Source organism: Hakea prostrata, chromosome 6 (genome assembly GCF_041222555.1).
Source record: "Hakea prostrata isolate BN-2017 chromosome 6, UWA_Hpros_2, whole genome shotgun sequence".
Classification (NCBI taxonomy): domain Eukaryota; kingdom Viridiplantae; phylum Streptophyta; class Magnoliopsida; order Proteales; family Proteaceae; genus Hakea; species Hakea prostrata.
The window spans coordinates 28,504,978-28,527,290 of record NC_142605.1 but is presented as its reverse complement, the minus strand read 5'-3'; the positions used below and the strand labels follow the sequence as shown (position 1 = coordinate 28,527,290).

General features: G+C 37.1%; 3 protein-coding genes across 4 annotated transcripts; 1 reads left to right on the top strand and 2 right to left on the bottom strand.

The window, feature by feature from the left end:
• Positions 1–6,130: 6,130 nt before the first annotated feature.
• LOC149013088 (stellacyanin-like) lies at positions 6,131–6,683 on the bottom strand. Its single transcript, XM_089157703.1, has 2 exons — positions 6,521–6,683; positions 6,131–6,423 (listed from the first exon to the last, which is right to left on the bottom strand). Exons 1-2 carry the CDS (start codon positions 6,681–6,683, stop codon positions 6,131–6,133), a joined length of 456 nt encoding a protein of 151 aa, XP_089013829.1.
• A 355-nt stretch (positions 6,684–7,038) lies between these two features.
• On the bottom strand, positions 7,039–12,978 carry LOC149013087 (dynamin). Of its 2 annotated transcripts, none has more exons than XM_089160055.1 (7): positions 12,728–12,978; positions 10,850–10,938; positions 10,647–10,722; positions 9,968–10,017; positions 9,547–9,888; positions 8,547–8,585; positions 7,039–7,810 (listed from the first exon to the last, which is right to left on the bottom strand). In XM_089160055.1, exons 1-7 carry the CDS (start codon positions 12,873–12,875, stop codon positions 7,628–7,630), a joined length of 927 nt encoding a protein of 308 aa, XP_089016181.1. In that variant the 5' UTR covers positions 12,876–12,978; the 3' UTR covers positions 7,039–7,627. The 2 variants fall into 2 exon arrangements, with proteins under 2 accessions (XP_089016181.1, XP_089016182.1); XM_089160056.1 differs by lacking the exon at positions 12,728–12,978 and adding an exon at positions 12,609–12,679.
• A 2,457-nt stretch (positions 12,979–15,435) lies between these two features.
• On the top strand, positions 15,436–17,502 carry LOC149013086 (flavanone 3-dioxygenase 3-like). Its single transcript, XM_089159576.1, has 3 exons — positions 15,436–15,817; positions 15,955–16,202; positions 16,477–17,502. Exons 1-3 carry the CDS (start codon positions 15,533–15,535, stop codon positions 17,066–17,068), a joined length of 1,125 nt encoding a protein of 374 aa, XP_089015702.1. The 5' UTR covers positions 15,436–15,532; the 3' UTR covers positions 17,069–17,502.
• The last annotated feature ends 4,811 nt before the right edge of the window (positions 17,503–22,313 follow it).

Here is a 22,313-nt window from a genome sequence, read left to right as displayed (position 1 = left end):
TGCTTCAAGCGTTCTTGGCACACAACCCACCCTTGGTGTCTCTTATCTGCTTTTTTTTTCTGTTTGTTTGAAGTTCTGAAAGAAATTTAATAATAGTTAAGACTTAGAGGGGAGGGGAGGAAAGGGAAGGGGAAGGGATAGATGGAAGAGTTTGAGCTTGAAGACGAAGGGTTGTTGAAGAATGGGAAAGATGGAAGAGTTTGAGCTTGGAGACGAAGGGTTGAAGAATGGGAAACCAGAATTTTCCTTTTGAGAGAGAAAGAGAGAGAGAGAGAGAGAGTAATAAATGGTGGGGAAGAAAAGGTTAGGTGCTTAGCTGGGAAAAGTTGGAATCATGCGGAAGAAAGGTGAGTGGGGGGCCAAAGGCCAAAGCTATGCTAAGGTCGGTCGTGGCTCGTAGGGGATGCTTTTGGAAAGCATGGAGTGATTTAGTTCTTGTGATTTATGACCGGAAAGAAAGAAAGTAAAAAAGGTTCTTGTGATTTTAGGGACTGTACATGTGGACTTTGACGGCCAAATTGCTTCACTCATATGAATCCGTCAAGCGAGATTTTAGTCCGTTGGGATTCGAAATCTGGACCCTTAAATTTTAAGGGTCGAGATCGAAATCTTAATATGACGGCCCGAGGTATTTAGCTTGACCGTGAATGTGCAGGAGTGAAAGTCCTTTTGATAGGGGGTTCTTCACTCCTTTTGATAGGGGGTTCATTGAAGAGGTCATGGGTTCTACTCATGTAAATAATAAAGTTATTTCTGAGTATGTGGTCTTAGTACTTCAGCAACCGTGTAGTTGAACTTGTAGCCATTAGAGATGGTATTATTTTGGATTTTGCTTTAAGAGCGGTTGATTTACATATTCATTCTTATCGGTTATTAATGCACTTGAAGATTTTCAATTATTTTTAGATTGGATGTGTTTCAGTTTAGTTGTAGATATTTTGAAGCGTTGTTCTTTCTTTATTAGGGTTTCTTTTAGTTATATTCCTAGAGTTGGCAATGGTTTTGTTGATTTTCTTGCTATGGGTGCTTGCAGATTATTTCTAGATAGATTTTGGTGGGGGTATATCACATTTGTTTATTGTGGATTCTTCTCGTTTGTGTAGGTCTTTTAAATTAAACTCTTTCGTTTAATATAATTGTTTTTTTTTTTTTTTTGGCAAAAGAATATTTTTAAGGATGTAATCGAATTGCGAGAAAGTTGGTCTGGATGAAATTTTTTTTCTTCTTTTGGTCTGGATGAGAACCTCAGACATTAGGGGGAAAAAAATAAAGGCTGCTGCTTTAAAGATAGGAAAGATAGGTGGAGGGGAGTGTTTGGTAATTGCAATGGTGGTGGTGGCGGTGGCGGTGGATAATTAGAGACAAAGGCCACATTGAGTAGGAAAACGAAATGCACGTGTTTTGTTGCTACCCACAATGTCCCACACCTCATGCTCTCTTTAATTCTATCGATGTTTTCATTTTGAGTAAATGACATATATGCCCTTGACTTTGAAAACAATTACGTGTACGTCTCTAATAATTTTTTCCCCCAAAGTGAGGTTCGGCATAACAGTAATGAGCGTTTTACTAATGCGCGGGATTTATACTATTGAGCTCATAAGTTGAGGATTCCCAAAAGAAAAAAAAAAACTCATAAGTTGATTTTTTGTCAATAAAATAATTTAGATTTTTTTTTTAGAATTATTATATATATCACTAGAGAAAGCAACTTTTGATGTTATTCGATTTTGAAAGCACATAGGCTTAGGAAATGGGAAAGTAAAAAAAAAAAACAAGTGTGAACGAACAGAAGTTTGAATTTAATATTTTTTTGACTTATTGTCTCATTATAAGAAATTGTTAGCATCTGTGTTGGAAGCAAAGTGGAGATCACTGGTTAAGAAAAACAAAAAACATTGATGGATCTATTATAAACTCTTTAGACGTTTGAAATTTAGGTTGGATTTTAGTGGATTGCCACTTGGCAGGGTACCTTGTCAAGATTGAGTTTTAGTCAAGGGCCGACATGTTGCTCGCATGTCGACTCGCCAAAAGTCGGTCGACTTTTGGCAGGGGTTCGATTTTTGACATGTAACCTAATTTGATGTCAATAAACACATTGGAAGTGTTATTTTGACCTAAAACATCACATAACCTAAAGTTTATAATTGGCACATGTTCGGCTATATACGGGCAAAATTGGAAGTTTGAAAAATTCATATAAACTAATGTAAATATCCAAAGAGAACACAAATACACAATTAGTAAAGAGATGTACTAAAGTTTACAATTCATTATACAATTATGTTGAGTATGGCTCATGCTTCACATATTGTTGCCGACGGACACGGGTCCCGCTCCTCGGTGAGCGGGCGGGGGTCCGGGGAGCCGCCCCGACGGGGTGTGGGGGCAGCGCCCCGGAGCTTTTAGAGGCCCTATGTCACTTTGACAAAAAGTGAACGAAAAATGGACGAAAAACAAACGAAATGATGTAATATATTCAAGATGTAGCGATATGTCGCCGACACAATGAACCATGGTTTTAGTACTACACTATAATTATTGTATGGTATTGAGTTGCGTGCGGTGAGGATGGAATGAATGGTCGAGGTTGAATATCAATCTTCATTTCATGTGTTCTTTTTATTTTTTGAACATTTTCAACAATCCTTACCTTTAAACAAAAAAAAATATATAAAATGAGTGGTTGAGATTTTGACTTCCACCACTCATTTGATCGTGGCCATAGACAGCACTGAAATTGAAACCTACCTTACCGTGTCTCATGGGCCATTTGGTACTTGATTGAAAAGTGTGGGAATCAAGGAATAATCGAATATAATGTCTTTGCTTTTCACATAGCAAAGGATATGAATCTATGATACCATTATAATATTCCATTGCTACTAGTGGAACTTTCACCTTCTCATTTTTATTTTATTCTTTCATTTAATGATTGAGAATTAGTATTACTAAAATAAAGTTGAAATTCTGAGTTCCCCACTTTGGCGATTACAAATTCCACTCAAGATTCCATCCCCTAAAGAAACTCCGCTTAAGATTTATTTATTCATCGATGGATTAATGGGAAAGATTTAAAAAAAAGGACAAAGGGTAGAATGATAGAAGGAAATTATTTTTGAAAAACACAAGGGCAAAGATGCCATATTACTCCCCTCTTCTACCGATACAAATTACATTTCTTAAAAAAAGCATTATGTTGTGACTCTAATTTTTGTACCTGACTTTGATGATGGACCCAGGCCGACATACTTTAGTGGGAGAATCGAATAATCTGTTTTTGGAAGTCTATGATGGAAGTGAAGGGCTTGGGTCATGACACGATGAATCAAGGGTTTACTCAGTTGAAGTCTATATATTTATACCTTATGTTTGCCTACGAGGTCATTGAGAGCTTTTTTTTATTTATTTTTGTTTTAGGTTTTGGGTGAGTTCTTGTAATGTCGTCCTTGGTGATTGGTTGTAAAATCTCTGTTTCGTACTTCTCCTACATAGTGAATTACTCTTTCACACTATATTGGTGTATGTATTACATTAAATCTCTGCGTATTTTTATTTCAATTTGTTATTTCTTGGCGTTCATTTTGATAAGAAGTGTCACAAAGATAGGTTTAGTAAAAAGGCTTGTGTTGGAATATATTGTAAAGTCTTCACCAAAAAAAAATATATATTGTAAAGTCTATACATGGGCTGAAGTCCAATTAGATTTTTGGGCTAGAGAGTTAGTCTTAGCTGAATCTGGAAAAGATGAAAAAGCGACGTCAGCCTTCTGGGCTAAGAGCCTAAAGAATCCTGCCTTTTGGATGGGCCCACTTTGATTTAACAAAAGATTGCATTATGCAATACAGCCCATACTGCCAAAAGGTACAATAATAATGCAACACAAGGTACCAGAAACAGACCCCACTAAACATTTAATCGTACGATTATGCCCATTAAAAGGAGGGTCCCACTCACTGTATGGTGTAGTTGAGGAAGGCGAAGCAATTTCGCTTTATCTCCTTCTGTGTGGACGTGTCTCGTGTATTATAGATGGGCCCACAAACATGTACCCGACTGTTCAGCAAATAGACACATGAATTTTTCGCTTTCCCATGTGGGACTTACAAGTAAAAAATAATTAAATATTAAAAAACTTTCATCATCTTAATTTTGTTTGCTCTTTTATAATTCGTGGTCAGCAGCCATCTGGGGAGACAATTCAGACTCTCCAAATTATCACCGACTTAAGAAAGTTTTAACTGCCAGGTAAACTTTCATGCTTTCAAAATGTAAGAATTGTTCGATAATAAGGAAATTGCTTGGGTGCTGCGCATTTATGCACAACACCATGCTACGTACGGTCAAGATCGAAATTAAGATCAAGATTTTGATCTCAATCGTTCATTTCATAAAAATTGTTTTCTACACGGGTGCGAAATGAGCTGTCGAGATTTAAATCTAAATCATACGTTGTGCGATGCTATGCATTAATTGTATAGCACCCAAGCAAGACCTCACTAATAATCAGGTCAGATCCACGCTAGGTCCAAATCCACATGTTAAGTCCAAACTTGTGCATTCTATCATTTGGTGGTTTTTAATGAATCGGATTACTAAACCATCGAATGTCATGTTTATATTCATCACCACATATTTTGGGGTTTGTTAGGTAGTAGACAGGAGCTCCCTTAGGGTCAGATCGGGATCATCTTCCCGTCAGGGGGACGGCTTTCCAACCACAAAAACCAGTGGGTCCCACAGGTGAAAAAGTAAGGTTTCCCCCCCTCCCCAAAATGTGTCTTTTCACCAGTGAGACCCACTGGTTTTTGTGGTTGGGAAGCCGTCAGAGAGCACTCTCCCTGTCGAGTGCTCCCTGTCAGAGGAGCTGATCCGACTCCTTAGGATCAGGGGGCCATCGGTTCTCCTCCCCCATATTGTTTGAAATTTTATTTTTGCCCCATTGATTGTTTGAAATTTTTCTAAAGAAATTCCTCTTTCCATCTTGAAATATCATCACTTTCCCTTCCACCCTCTCCAATTGGAGAATATCTTTATAGAAAATTTTCAATGCCTCCTCCTCAGTTATGTGGTTTATCAGTTAGACCCCTATATGGGAAAATATATTAGTGTCACCTCCTACTATTAGAAAAATTGAAGTTAAATGCTAATATAAGCAAGTAAAACTTTTCTAAAAGACAAATATACCCTTGAAAGAAAAACCATATGTTCGACTTGTCTTGTATTCTTCCATCATTTGCAACCACCCCTCTTATTCCATACTTGCATCTTTCTGATCTTTATTCTGGCACCAATATTTTCTTTTGTTTTCCTCTCTTTTACCGTTTAATTCCCTAAAATGTGGGGTAATATTGGAAATAGATAAATAAAAGTTAATTGAGACTGTTAGTAATAAAGGGTCTAATTGATAAATTGAATAACTCAAAGGGGTGACATTAATATTATAGGGTAACTTAGGGATAGAGTTGATAATTTTCCTAGTTTTTAATGATGAAGATAATGGATAGAAAGATAATTGTATTTTTGGCATTTTGCTTTTGTCATGCGCGTTTGATCGAGATTTCGATCTTGACTGTTGATTTTCAACAGTGAAGACAATCCGACGATCGAAATATCGACTGTTGATTTTCAATAGAGGAGACAATCCAACGACCGAGTGTTCTGTTGAACGTACCTATGCATTAAATGCACATGACACAAGCATATTTCTGCGGCTTTTCACTTACTCTTGTTTTGTAAGAAACTAATATTAATTTTTTAATTAATAACTGATTTTTTGTAGTTTTAATGGTAGAAATTTCATAACCATTATTCCATCCCTCTTGATGTTAAATCTTGGATTTTATCCGGAACAAGTTGGGTCAAGCTTTTAACCTGTCTCATATTAGACTAACCCAATCTATCACTCATACACCAAATTGGCTCCATTGCACACATATAGAACAGGTACACATGCAATCTCATAAGAAGAGTGTTCAATCATCTTTCCTAATAGTAAACAGGTTTCTACAATGCCCAAAGAATGGGATACATAAGCAAAATGGTCTTAAATCAAACAACAGAGACTGATCGAAGAGTCGTAAGCACTGCACCAAGACAAACTACAAGTAGCAGGGAATCCCTTCCATCATGGTGAGGCTTTGCTGTTCTTAGTAGGACTAGTAAGAGCTCTGGAAGCTTGTGGTGCCAAACCTGGTGCACTTGCAGGAGCACCAGACCCTTGAACTCCATTAACATGTATATGAAGCTTCATCCCACTAAGGCAATATAATCTGTTACTAGAGACGAAGAATCTATCACCGGGTTTTGTTAATGTAACCGTTCCTGTATATATTTGCAGAGCTGGGGTCACCTTGCATACATTGAAGTTGTTTCTTGTTACCTCATTGACAGTGTCAGCAGAAGATGTGAACTGAAACACTGAAGAGACCAATCAAAACCATCTTATCAGAATTGAGAATATAAATTTGAACCTTGAAGAGACAATAATACATTAATGACGAAAATTTTGACTTACAGAGAACATCTCCAACATTGAATGTCTTGTTCTTGACCCATGAGTCGAGGTTAGTACTTACATCCCAACCAGAGGTATCTCCCACTGTATACAAGGTAGCACTGCATGTCAGGACAAGGCAAAGAAAGGAAACAATACAGAAGAAGAGAATGAACTTAGCCATTAATGGAGGATTTCACTAATTTCACTTGAAAGAACAGAGGAGGTGTGGTCCATGATTATGATGTATGAGAAATTTATTACCATGGCTGGGTAACCGGTAGATAACCTAATTTCACATTTCTATCCTTTAATAATGCATTTCTTCTTCCATTCATCACATAGTCTCTGGTTGTTCAATTAAATTGATACATGAAGACTGTTGTTCATTAAGGTAATATTTTCTTAAATTAAAGAATATACTGGTAAGATAATTGTAACATAAGTTTTGATGGTTGGTAGGAAATTTTGAATTAGAATTTGTTGGAACTTAGGTAAGTGTAAGAATGCTTCCAAATCATTGCAATTGTTTATAAATTTGTCTCCCAATCTGAGTTTTTCTCCATGGATGTTTCAATCTTGTAAATATCAGTCTTTTGTTATCTTCTCTACAGCGGAAGACAAATGATTCCCCTTTCCTTTTACAGGTAAGCATCGGCAGACAACCAATTCATATTTTATTTTGTACCAAAATTTAAACATTGAGATGTACATCAAATCCTTACAACAATGTGGACCAACCGTGTATTATCAGGCTGCAAATATTGAAGTGCTACACCAATTAGGCAAAATGATGTCTAGAAGATTCCCTCAGGAAATTTCTTTCTTTCCAACTATTAAAAATTTTGCCCTAATCTTTTTCTCACTCTTCTATCTTCTTTTCCTAATCTCTTTCTGCAACCAAATTGCGGAAATTTTGGTTTTCTCCTCTTTCCTTCAGTACCAACTTTGATGGGCATGTTGTTCATTGCCACCACCCAGACGTGTGTGGCATGATCTAGCCTCCTTGCCGAAGAAGAATTTACTCCCCTGTTGGAATGAATTCAAGACTCTATATCCAAGTTAATTTGTTTCGCTTTGCATCAAATCTGATTAGTATCCAATGGATTTCAATCAAAGCTTATATCTTCATTTCAGTTTTCTTTGTCTTCTACGGCATTCAAAACAATCAGAACATGGACTGAGAAATTTAGTTCTTGAGGTGCTGAGTTGAAGCTTGCTGGGTGGAACTTTCAGTTCTTCCACCAGTATTTGACGAAGCTTTTCATTTTCCTCCATTAACTCTTCAATGACTTCTTGGTGTTTCAATACCTGCGAAGAAAGACACGATGTTTAAGTTCACTGATATTATAAAAAGTAGTCAAATTACCACACAAGGTGCATTGAAACTTCCCTGACTCGTGGGAAAAATGGATTCAAGGGGACAAAGCAAGGATTTAAGAAACTTATTATTTTGTGTGTTTTTCTTCACTGTAGTAATCTAAACTTATGTCATGTACTCTGCAGGTGCAACTTTTTCCCCAGAGAGAATTGAAGATATTATCTGATTTGTAATTGAATACTGAACGTATTAGTGTTCATCACTTCATCTGACTGGCTAATTCTCCAAAGTGGGTTGGAAGCCATATTGTGTCTCAAAAGGTCAGGCACAAGTGCCCCAGAAAAAAAATACAAAGAAACTGAAAAAACAACAACAACAACAACAACAAAAAAAAGAGGAAGAATGAATTTATACATATGGAAACAAAAAAGTGAGAAAAATTAATATATTGTTTCAGTTTCATTTTATTCTTTGCAGCTGAGTGCTTCTTGATTAATGTAATCGAAGCAAGTAGAGGCTTACAATTGATGTTCATCTTACTTCTTGAGTACTTGATTGATGTAGCCAAGCAACTGGGGCTACACAATCGATGTTCATCTAACTTCCCGAGTTTCAAAAGCAGGTTACAAAACCACATTATTTCAAAAGCTTATGCAATGTGAAGCACTACTGATTACCATAGACCTTAAACTATAGAAAAGAGACTACCAGCCAACAAGAACTCACCATGTGAAGAACATTGTTCTCTGATTGCAATCGTCCAGCCTACAGAAAAGAAAGAAAGAAAAAAACCCACAGATGAGAATATCGTCTTCATATGGCAACTGGTGTATTCTTGTCAACTATCTTAAAGATATTTCAGAAACCCTTCTCTCTCTTCTTCTTCTTCTTCTTCTTCCCTTTTTTTTTTGGGTATCCATTGATAAATTAATTTCTCTTGCAAATTTAGTGAATTACCAAACTGAGTCTGATTTCAAGACATGAATTAAAGTATCTTATAATGCCCCTGAAAAATTAAAAGAGAAGTATAGGTTCAAGGATTATTTCCATGCAAATCAGTATTATGTTTATAAAAAAATCACAAGAAATATAGCAGTTATGTACTGGTTAAAAAAAAAAGTAACACCATCTATGTCAGAGATATAGCTTTCTATTCATAACTTTGTTCTCTGAAAAATTCCCACTCGCAGCTTGAATGATTGGAGAAAATTATCCTACCCTACAAAACCTCAGACAGAGCTTTCTTTTGACAATAAGCAAGAAGATACCTCAAGTGTAAAACATGCAATGAAGACTCTACCTAGCATCATTCAATTGGTAACACAAACTGAGTCAATAGATGAGTGTTTTTACTTTTTTTTTCTGGCTGGTGTTAGAAATAAGTATACTCTCCAGTCTAGCTTTGCAATAACAAGAACATCTCAAGATGCTCACTCAACATGAAAATGATGTTACAAAGCATCAGCCACAATGGAATGTGGCAAATTTCTAAGGATATCAGCTAGCTCTTGATAAAAGTAGGCAAAAGGGAAAACAATGTTAACCATTTCAGGTATCTAACACGTAAGCATGTAATCTTGGGCCCATGGCTGCAGAGGCAATGAAAATCTGAAGCAACAGAACTATCCTATAAGTTGATAACTTGAAGCATAATTCCCTAAAAGGGGAACATGGTGAACAATAAGTCCAGCTGAAAGCAGAGAGTACTAAATTGTTTGTCACATACCAGTACATTAGGTTCAACGCCCTCTTGTTTCAAAACTGGGTCCTGCAAGAAATTGCTGACAACTTTTTCAGACCGAGTACCAATGAGTGTATCCACTGAAGCTCCTTTAGATATAAAGCCTTCATACTTGGATCCCATATTTGGAGTTGCCTCTCTTGATAATCCTTGAGAAGTGTGTTCCAGGGTTTTTGATGCTGATTGCATGATATTTCCAATTGGATTTTGTGTTGAGGTCTCATTTATCATGCTCAATGTACTTTGCAAGGATCCTGGGAGGGCATTCTGACCAACTTGTAAGCCAGGAACAATTCCGAACTTCATCATCAAGCTTGCCATTGCTTGCTAGACAAAGAAGAACCAACTTAAGATAGATGAAAGGAAAGTGAAGCAGGGTATAGAAAAATATTAGAGGATCACATACTCCAACACAAGATTGAACACGATGCATCACACCAGGCTTTAAAGCAAGACCTTCCATTTAGGGAAAAAAATTGAAGGTCAGCAATGCGCATATTGGAATACATTGCAAAAGTAAAACTTACAGTATAAATCAGTGAATGTCAGAATTACTTTTGATAAATTTATAAGGGGGAAAATGTTTTCACAAGGCATGATACTACAGTACTACACTGTAAAATATTTACACTCATACCCTGGAAAACAAATTTTCCACTTGTCCCATGATAGTAAAGGAAGACTACAACCATTTACAGGGGCAAAGCAAGACTAAATCCCAGGTCTACACTCAAGAAAACATTCCTTTGGTGTATATATATACGCACACTAAGTCAGAGACATGTCATCCCTCCCATATGGAAAGTCCTTAACTAAGCCTCATCTTTACTCTTACTATTACTTGCAAAATAGTTGGAGAAAAAAAGCTATTTTCTCATCCAGCATTTCAAAACAACGTTATCAGGTGAGCCTGCGTACAACATCAGCTTCTAAGCATGCAAGCATGGAGTGCACTGATCTGCCATTGCTAGATCATCCCTAATTCCTAACTGAAGATATATGTAAATTTTATATTAGGTTTCGTTTTCTTTCAACACTGCTGTATTCAATTCTAATTCTCTTCAGAAGCAATAAGCAGATCATACCGACTCCAAAACCATGACCAAAACCAACTCCACATCCAATACCAGCCTCTATGTTCTTTGCTCCCAGCCTTCTCAACTAATAACAAGAAAGGAGCATAATTAGAATAATTATTTATACACAACTCAGGAAACTCAAAACAGAAAAAAGGTGTTTTTTTTTTGGGGGGGGGGGGGAGTGATAGGGGGACGATGATTTGACATACAGTTGTGTTCACATGTCCCCCAACACCAGATAAAGCATCCGTTGCACCTCTTGTGGCGCTCATTACTTGCTGCAGTGCAGGTATTGCACCTGCATCAGATTGATTTCAAATTTTGTCAATAACACAAGTAACTACTGAAAATGTTCAGCTTCAACTAAAGCTGCTTACTTAGTCAACTTCATCCGACCAGATAAAGAAATTCCTGGGCTATAATGAAGTACATGTAAGAGATGTTTTATTTTTAAGTCTTTCATCCTTCCATAACATTGTGCAATGGGAAATTTAGAAACTTAATAGCAGTCTAGGGAGCAGTTATTGCAGACTACAATCTTTTCCAATTTAGGGGAAGCAGTTTTTCTACTCCAGAGTGGCACATAAATACCTGCCATTGGGCAGAAATGGATAAATCTTAAACTTTCGAACAGGTAGACTCAAGGTCCTCTGCTCACGTGTCAAGTTAAACCCTAATAGAGTTGGTGAATTAGCAACATAAAGATTTCATATCCCGTGAAAAGTCTTTAACATTTCTAAGAGAAGTGGAAAGTGCTACATACGAGAGAAGATGCCAACACATGGGAAGGTGTATAAATTGAACTGTAATCTAAGATCTGACCTGAGGCCGGTCTTGACCATTCCCTAGATGACATACGGTCAACATTAACACATCCTTTCACCTTGCAGCACTCAGTCCTGGACTACAGATACCCTCTTGTTCTACTAGACTAGGAAAAACTCCCCACCCCAATATATATTAGGAACTAATTGATTGATGAACTTAAAGAAAAGTCATATAAATGATGATGGAAATAGAATTTGAATATTGAAAAAAATAAAAAGAATATGAATCAGAAAGCCATCCTAGTCAATCCAGGTATCTCTCAGATGCTCCACTTGAACACCCAACTGTGTTCTCAGGCCAGACAAATTTCCGAAAACAAAATGAATAATGTCAGTCAATCATTAAAATTAGTTCATATGGTTATTCCACGAACTGTAGGTATGTCTAAGATGAAACAATAAGTGAATATCACTTGCTTCTGCAGATTTTTCCTAAGCAGTCATGTCAAAACAAAGGTTCAAGAATTAAAGAGTTTTGGAAATTACATTAAATCCCTCATCATTCAAGCTCAGTTTCAAAATGAAGCACTGTATTCACAATTAAGAAATTTAAATATACATTATTGCTCTTGCATCTTTAGTGTATCGAGCTACCAACAGCTGATGGACCACAACTTAACCAGTAAATCAATAAAATTATAAGGACAGCATCTGCCTGTTCTCAGAACTATGGGTTAAAAAGTACAGTATATCATTCAGGGAAACAATTCAGGTGTCAATAGTACCATGGAATATACATATTGACCAGTTGAACATGTTTCCAGTTTGATCCCTTGAAGGGCTACATGCAGGTGACCAATAATTCTCATACAAACAAAACTTTCAGGTGAAGCTATAAATAAATAAGTTTCTAGAGACCAAACAAAGCATAGACAGAGAGGGAGGTGATGCTGTTAAGAAATGAATACCAGTATCACAATCCATTCTACGAAGGTGGCGCTCCTAGTCACACACTATATGTTTGAATAAATGCTTCAACGAGTTACTTAAATGAAAGCAAATAGTGAATGAACGGTACATTATATACAAGCCACTACATTTTTATTTATCTACATATAAATCAGCTAACCCATATATACTTCATTAGAAATTAGAAAGAAATTATACAAAAGGAACACGGGAAGTTCAAATGGACTCCAACCACTTGATTTATGTTGATTTTCACCAACTGGGTCTCTGAAAAATCCTCTGAAATTCATGTTGAGAAATGCTTCAGATCTAGTTTTGGAGTTATGGTCTTTCAGTGGAAGAAAGAATTACCAAAGTTTAAAGGACGGCCAACGCCGATTCCAACACCACAACCGATGCCAAAGCCAGTGAAAACTTGGCCCACCTTCAAAGCAAACGGATTCTCAATTTGAATTGCAAGCTTCCCGGGCGGACCACCACCAATTTTATTTTTCTCCATTCGCAAAGCTTTTCTCTCTTTTCTCTCCGCAGAAAAGCAGAAACTCGGTGACACTGGAGACTCAGCAGCATTTTTTGAAGAGGACTACGGTAAGCCTTGCAAGTTCCAACGGTTAATGGCTGAACCAGCCTGGTCTTTCTCAACCTAACAACCCTTGCCAAACCAATACCTTCTGAACCGAGTCCGGCTCACCTTCACGGTTTTGACCACATAAATATGGATGGAGCATTGGAGCCCACAAAACCAACAATGAAGAATATTGTTCTCTCCTGACGGGGAGATGATCTAGACGCGAGATGATCTAGACGCCTCCGAACCTTCTTCGTGGGCTATGGCTATCTATGTGACATGCGCATGACTCAATGACAAAGTTTAGTCCATCCAAAATCAAACCAACCTGTTGGTAAATGGTCAACTCTATAGGTAGACCAACTTTAATACGGTAGTTCATGCACTAGATTCACACGCTTAAGGGCATAAAAAAGATTTAAACTCCTGACCTTGTGTCATGAGACATTAATCTTTACCAAATGAGCCAACCTATTCGAGTGGACCAGCATCAACAATGGAGCTCTCAACCAATTAAATGTTGATGAAGCAAATACAATTCATGCTTTTTCATTAAAGAAAAAAAGAGAGTTTGGTAATTGAGGCTTTTTTTTTGTATCAATTATCGTTTTCTACTATACCTATTTAAAATAAATTAGCACAAGAATTCATTATTGGTCAAGAATGAAAAATGGTTTGGTGAATTTTGTAAAAAATAAAAAGACATTTTGCATTTGTCTCTCTTGTGAATTGTGATATCCCAACAAAATCAATAAAAGACGCACCATCATTTTTATTACTAAAATGTCTTTACATTCTTTTGATTATTTTTCTTCTTCAAATTACTTAGATTTTGTTTTTTGGGGGCTGATAAAAGAAAGTGAAATTTATTACGTAATATCACAATGACACATGAGGTGGTTCTCTCCTTCTCTATTTGAGGGAGCATACATACCTTGTAGGGCTAAATTGGAAACCCAAGAAGAAGGGCTTGAGATTCGAAATACTCTATTGTTATATTTTGAATTTTTGAGCATAAGCTAAGCAGTTCAGGGACAACATCTGTTGGCCAGACTTCTTTAAAATTCAAAAGGAATTTCATATGACTGTTTTATGACTAGCTATGATATATAATGCGGATTGTCAGGATGTTAAGAAACATCATATAAATAAATCCAATATAATAGAAATGAGGATATTAAAATGGATGAATAGGCAAAATTAAAAAGGATAAAATAAAGAATGATTATATTAGAGCTAGCATGAGAATAGCTTGGATAAATGATAAGAGGGAAAAAAGTCGATCGAGGTAGCATTATCATGTTCAAAAGACACCTTTAAATGTCTCTGTAAGGATAACTGACATAGTTTAGATAGAAAGAAAAATTAAAATACCATTAAAGTTGTGAGAGGATATACATGACTTTAACCGTTATCTAATAATGAGCTCACATAGAACTAATTGGAAGACAAAGATCCTGTGATCGACCCATTTAATTGGGATAATGCTTATTATATTAGCACTATATCATTGATTAGAACTTCTAAGTTCTAACACAAATTTCAACAATTAAGATGTCTAATTAAGCATTACTAATCACATTAATTGGATATTTGAAGATGAACCATGCGGACAGACTTATCCATTATCTGATGCTCTTGTTACCCAGAACATGGATTGAACATTGCCTGCAAAACCGGGTCGGTCAAAAACAGACAGTGATGAATGATGATTACAACTTCAGCTGGAGACACAAATTATTGCAGGTTATTTAAGACACTAATGTCAACCACCCTGATTCCAATGCAAATAGCTGTTTCCCTCTCACTTGATCAATAAAGACAAAATCTCACTTTTTTCCCACTTTCTTTGCGGCTAGTTTTAGATCATATGCAAAAGGGGAGGATTTCCTTTCAATGTTAAGTTGTTGATTCAGCAATTCTCCAGTTTCAGCGTGGGCTGAAAGAACATAAATGCAGACACAGAAAATTTGATGGTGTTTCTGTGATGGGTTCAGTTTATTTTTCTAAGAACCAACCAGACATAAATACCAAAAGATGCTTGCTTTTCAGCTCCCATGTTAGATTTCTTTTTAAATCTGGAAACGGCTTGGATGCATTCCCCTTTAATGTATGAACACCTGAGTAACATTACAAAAGACAAAAGTATTAGTTGAAGAGTCCCAACGAATTGATTCTTTAATCTCTCCTTTTCTGGTAGTAAAATATTAGAGTTGTGTAGCAGAAGCATGGTTCAAGGAATGAGAATTGGTAGCAATATGATCGGTGATCCATTGTGACCCAGCTGAGAACGTCATCCTTTCTATTTATATCAAAGCCCACCTGAAGCTGGACCAATCCGAAATCTGCTGTGAGCTTTCATGACTTGAAATTATTAAAATACATGATAAACTTGCTACAATTGCAGTTTTCTTGCTGCTGCTTCTCGGATCGACACGTTTTACCTGACGATATCACAGTGAAGATGCATTTCTCTTAGACATGAATGTTCAATGCTGGTTGCCGAGGCACAGAAATTGCCACGGCTTAATACGGATGCATAACGTACCTTCTGCTGCTTATAAATAGAGCAGACTCGGCAGTGGATAATGGATATCCATAAGCATCAGAGCCAATTAATGGAAGAAGCTAGTACTGATGCTCAGAGTTCCACTTCCTCTAGTTCATGTACCAGTGCATTGAGCTTGACCCAAATGGGTATCTCACATATTCCTTCTCGCTATGTCCTATCTCCCTCTGAACGTCCAAACCCACATGACCAATCTTCCACCACCTTGCCTGTCATAGACATGTCTTCCTTGCATGACTCTTCACATCGATCTCAAGTGCTTGATGAAATTCGCCGGGCTTGTGAGGAAACTGGGTTTTTCCAGGTATGATTGATCTCTACTTATGTTGGTTTTTTCCAGGTATGATTGATCTCTACTTATGTTGATGCAATATAACAGTTCAAGCTTGAGTTTTTTGTCGACGTTATTTAATTATTTAATTGATTCATGTTTCTATATAGGTGATTAATCATGGAGTGGCTCTAGGCATGTTGCGAGATGCTTTGGGAGTTGCTACTGACTTCTTCAATTTGCCTGCAGAGGATAAGATGACTCTGTTTTCCGACGATGTCAGGAGGCCAGTAAGGTATGGCACCAGTATGAACCGTTCCCAAGATGAAGTATACTGTTGGAGAGATTTCATCAAGCAGTACTCTCATCCACTTTCCAAATGGATAGAATTTTGGCCATCAAATCCCCCAAGATACAGGTGAGCAAGCCTCTGTTTTTCCTCTTCTTTCTTATAATTTTGTTTCTTAATTACTGTCTAGGGGGTGTGAGTCTGACCTGTTTGGCCAAATCATCCTGAAACTGAACTTGGGTTGAGATGTTCGAACCTTGAAAGCAAATCAAAACCAGACCAGGCTGAGCTCTGCCCAACCCTGTTTGGGTTTGTTTCTTGATACTAGCTGGGTTGGGCTAGCTCCATTGCAAGCCCTAGTTGGTACTGTCAAATGATCAAACACTTGTTAACTCACAAACAGAGAAAAGATGGGGAATTACACTGAGGCAACACACAAACTGCATATTGAGCTTATGGAAGTCATTCTTGAAAGCTTAGGGCTAAAGCCCAACTATATGAAGGAAGAAATAGAAGAAGGTTCTCAAGTCATGGTAGCCAACTGCTATCCAGCATGTCCAGAACCTGATCTCACATTAGGAATGCCACAGCATTCTGACTACGGAAGCATAACGATTTTGTTGCAAAGTGGACAGGGACTCGAAGTGATGGATAAGGAAGAAAAGTGGATTCCAGTGCTACTGATAGAAGGAGCACTGATAGTGCAATTAGGAGATCAGATGGAGGTGTTGAGCAATGGAAGGTACAAGAGTGTTGTGCACCGGGTTCGAGCGAACGGAAGCTCAACGAGGCTTTCTTTGGCTAGTCTTCACAGCTTAGCTATACAGAACGCGGTTAAACCTGCAACAGAGCTCGTGGATGAAGAACACCCAGTGGCTTACAAGGGTTTTAGCTTTCAGGAATTCCTTGATTTTGTCTCTGTAAATGATATTTCCAAGGGGAGGTTTATTGAGAAACTTAAGTTGAAGAACAAGCCAAGCCCAAGTCATGAATGAATGTAAATGATACAATCAGCATACGACTGGGTGAGCAGGCCATGTTGGCAAATGAAGCAGCTGGTCATTTGAGGATATCAGCCAGAGAGAAGAGGACTCCCTCCCACGATCCTCAAGATCAAGGAGGAAAGGAATAATTGTAAAGGTTAGGATTTGGTGGTCGTGAGTGTTAGCATCTGTAATTCCGACTGGAGATTAGGTAGCAATGTACAGAATAAATTGTTAAGGACAGTGAGTTAGGATTTGTTGGGGGTGTGGGTGTTAGCATCTGTAATTCCCATTTGGGGATAAATAGCAATGTAAATAGCTTAACAGACATGAATGAAGAAGCTGTCCACGAAAACAGCAGAGATCCCTTCCCCTGCAACTCGGCTGCTAACGGTAAAACCTTTTTTTCTTTTTTCTTGCTAACTGTATGGATATTGTCAAATAAGATGGAACAGAAGGGTGTGTTACTCGTGATCTTCATTCTCTTCCTGCTCCATCCACATGGATAGACGTTGGTTGCAAGCTCTATGTTCTGACTTACAACGCAATTGTTGAACTTTTTTGTGTCAATCGGGAAGAATGAAGCAAGCCCATTCCGTGCTCGATCAAATGCCTCAAAGGGGTTGTATCCCCAGAGCAAATACATACCACTTTTTCTTTGGGTGCCTGAGCAGGCCTAAAGAGATTCTTTACCTGCTTCAGGTGATGATTGTGATAGGGTGCGTGCGTCCAAGACTGGAGACGATTGACTTGGCAGACGACTCTTCGATAATCAATAGGTAAGGGGTTGACTCGAAGAAGGTTGGATCTGGGACGGGTGTAGCTGATTGCCATAATCTTCAATTAATTCTTTCACATTCTGATGCATTAATCAGATGAAACGGAGATGGGTTTTATACTTTAATCAAACAGAGAGAAAAGAAATGAAACGGTTGAACTTGAGAGAAAAACCTGTAAATGGTTTTCTTTTTGGTTTTTGATAAATGAAGATTCGATTTTTTGATTTCGATTTTTTATAAGAGAATTCTGGAAAACATCTTCTACATGAAAATGATGAAATTACATCACAATGTGAAATGAAAAAGTGGGTTTAACCACCAAATGTTGGATATTTATTGTTATTTTTATAAGATGTCCCTTTAAAGTTCAAGTGGAACTCCTATTTGTGTGACAGATTCCAACTCAAGATGAAGGCGACCCAACCCAATTCCTTATAAAAGGCCATGTCAAATAATTTTCCAATGACTCAGAATCTAAGAGGTTTTTTCCTTCTTCTTCTTTTTTTATATTATATATATATATATATATATATATATATATATATATATTTTAATCTTTTTTTTTTTATCTAAGGCGAGAAATTTTATTTTTTTGGTGGGTCTAAAGCGAGATTTATTGATTAAAAACTTTCCCAGCATTTATAAAGGAGGTTGACTCGACGAAGCAGAGGGGAATGACCAAACCAAACTTGTTTCAGAGACAAACATCTAGTACCCTAGTCAGGAAATCAGCCAACTTATTAACTTTTCTAGGGATAAACTTAAAAGACTAGTATCTGAAACAGAGGGACCAACTCAAGTATAACGTTGCAGAAACTGGATGCTAATCGATCCATAGTTGAAGAGCAACCCTGAAAATAGTTTATCACACTCAGACAATCTGAGAACACAACTATATTCTGTAAACCCAAAGTAACTGCAAGCTAAAGCCCGTCTCGAATTGCTTTGAGATTACACAGCCTCGCAAAAGGATCAGGAGCAGCTTTCCCTAGAGCAGCGATGAAGCTTCCATCAGGACCCATATAAGAACACCCCACCACCGTTGCAGATGACGAAGACCAAGATCCATCAATGTAGATCTACTAGTAGCCAGCCCTCGACAATGATCTCAAGATAATTTATGGGAGTTACCTGAGAATCTCCTGCTGATCGTAGTAGACCGTCTCGCACATCGCGAATCTGTTTGGCATTTGTTAGTTGTGATTGGGTTCTGCGAGTTTGGGTCATAGGACATTTAGGCCTACGAGTGGATAGGTTGCCCCATCTCAATTTGATTGATATTTGCATTTACTTTCATTCACAACTTGATAAGCCTCCGTTAAACTGGTTTATGTCCATTTGGTTAAAAATACAACACAATCCTATGTTAGTTCTTGACTATGTTAATAAATTGATACAAGATTTACATCGTCATCCTCACAGCACCAATGATATCTTGAGTCTTGACTATAAACATCATACTCATTTGGATTGTTTTTGTAGGATAACAAAAAACTAGAGAATCAAGCATGATACGATTTTTATGTGTGTAGGATTCCCTTTACCTACGATAAACCAGACTAGGTGTGGTTGGGGCCTAATCAATACAAATATGCACTGTGAAGGGGCGATCACAATCTTCAACCATGAGAATGATGCAACCTGACGAATCATTGCATGTTTATTAGAAGGTATAAGGACAACACAAACAAAGTGAGTACAAATCACAACCATATGGAGCAACTGCCATAACTGGAGAACTGAATCCCAATAGCCAAGACAAGATAACTAATGACTGCAGCAACTAAACTCCTACAATTAGGAGCACTCTAATTAGGATATATCAATATTAAACCTTTTGAATGTGACACAAGTCACACAACACAATTCTGGCTTAACAATTTGTGTCAAAACACACTCATCGCTGCACGTACTACTAATTGGATATACTCACTAGTTCAGACATGTAATTGTTAATTTGCTTTGTTTTTAATAAAAAAAAACTCTGACACCCTACTTGCAAGATATATAAACTAGTTTTTTACATTCATCAAACTTACCGTCCTGTAAATGGAGATCTATGTCTAAGGCTGCTTGCGAGATCAGCAGCCACATTCAAAGCCCTGCTCTCAAACAGAGTACACTTCTCAAAGTGGGGAAGGAAAAGCACAGTGCTAGAAAAAAGGCCAATTGGTTTATGAAAGTGACGAAGTTGCTTTTAACTAGTGAACCGTGCTTGTCTATTGGAGCTGATTCGCGATTGCTAGCGATTCCAACTTCATGTTCTCAACTTGCAGAGAATGACCCATTTGTGAAGCTCTAGGCCTTTATGCTTACAATGCAGACTTGCGAGTTGGGATCATCTCCCATCAGGGGGAGCATAGGGTGCCGACGCCTTTGCAACCACATATTACAGTGGGGCCCATAGGTGAAATTCATGTTTTTTTTTTTCCAAAATGTTTTATTATTTTTTACATGTGAGTCCCACTGCAATATGTGGTTGTAAAGCTGTCGGGAAGTATTCTGGGGAGATGATTCCGATTCCAGACTTGCCCTTCGCCCATCATTTTTAGTAAGTGAAGGTTGTGGGAGGTCACTGCTGTCCAACTCGTTGTGGTATGGCGTTGTAAGGTTCCATAGGCTTGGTACTCAAAACTATAAAAAGAATATTCAAAGCTAAAAGGATTAACAATCACTAATTTAGACTTTCTCAATAAGGGGTGGTGAAGGTCACACCATAATGAAAGCGATTGATAAATTGTCTGAAAAGATTACTGTCAGCATCAATGTTAACTTCATGTTTCCAAGTTGCAGAGAACGACCCTCTGAAACTTTAGCCTCAGTGGCATATTTCTAAAGTGATTCTCTTGTTATTTAATATATTGTGTTTATATATGGTATTAAAAACAGATAACTGGTCATTAAATGTTAATTATATGGTTAAAAAATATATATATTCAAAGAAATGAGAAAAATATAGTAATACAATGTATTAAATAACCTAAGGGATATTTTGGTCCCTCCATGTTTCAAATTTAAATAAGCTTAATAGCCACTAATGGTATTGGTCTAGTTAGAAGTTAGAACCTACATATTACACTAAAGGGACCCAATGTTAATTTGTAGTCTACTAAGAGGACCTACACATAAAACACTCTTTTTTTCCCTTCTCTTGAAAGCAATTGATAAATTATTATTATGATAAGACATAAGAGTAAATAAATTTGGAGTATATAAAACTCTATAGGTGAAACTACCCTTTCATGCCGTCTATTTCATGAAGACATATCACTTAATCAAATTTGTACAAAACCAAGATGTCGCAAAAAATTAGCAAAAGGATAAGGCAAATGATAGGCATTTAAATTATTATTTGTCAAATTAGATCTAACATTTTTTTTTGATAAATAAAATTTCATTCAAATGATCAGGCAAAGGGCTTAGAAGGGTGGACAAACAGAACCCACCTTCTCGAGTGGAAATATGCTGCAAGATCCGGCTTGGAACTACTAGGGCCCTCCGGGGTAAGGAATGGGCATATTCCCCCTCTCCAGGAATAAAATGAAAAATACAAGATGCAAACACCTCTTTAAGGTCCAGTCATCACTGACCACAACACATGCCTCCAACGGCAGTAATTGGCTTTGGCCCATTAACTGCTGTTATTGGCCTAAGAAATTAGTAAATACCTGAAAATTTATTAGAATCATTTCCTTGTCAGAAACAGACCATTCATTTCTTTGTAGATGTATGACATGTGTTCCAACATTACATCAAATGGTTAAAATCCATTTATAAATCACATCAAATAGTTGATTGATGTGATTTATAAATGAATTTCTAACATTTGATGTGATGTTGGGACACATGTCACATATCTACAAGGAAATGGATCATCCATTTCTTTGATCTGATATTGGTCCATAAATACCCTAACTTTCAATAAGCCTTGATATTTCGCCCATAACAGACATTTCCTCACTGCCAACACTTCAGTGACTTCACCTGCAAACACCAAAGCAAACACTCTTGGGGAAGAACAAGCCTCCACCAACTCCCCCCCACAGGTATTCCATTTGAGAGAAGGAAAATGTACAAATTCCTTTTATGTGGGTAATTACATCTATATACATACATAAAATTTATCTTTGGTTAATTATTTAAATAATTTGTTATTATTTTTATGTGTTCTTTTTTCTTCTTCCGTTAATCTTCACCTAAAGTGCCTAACCTTTCAAACCGTGCTTGAGGTATTCATGTTTAATATTTTAATTAAAAAAATTATTGTTCATATTTAAACTTTATTTATGATGAATTTGGTCGACTTACATAGATCGAAAATTCAAGCAAAACTAGGCCAATCTGTCATACTCTATAAGGAAATGACCAATACATTCATGCACATTCATTCATATGACAAATTTATTCAGAAAATGCAAGGAATAGACTACTTCTCATTCAATTCACATAAAATATGCAAGTAGGCACACCTAAGTATA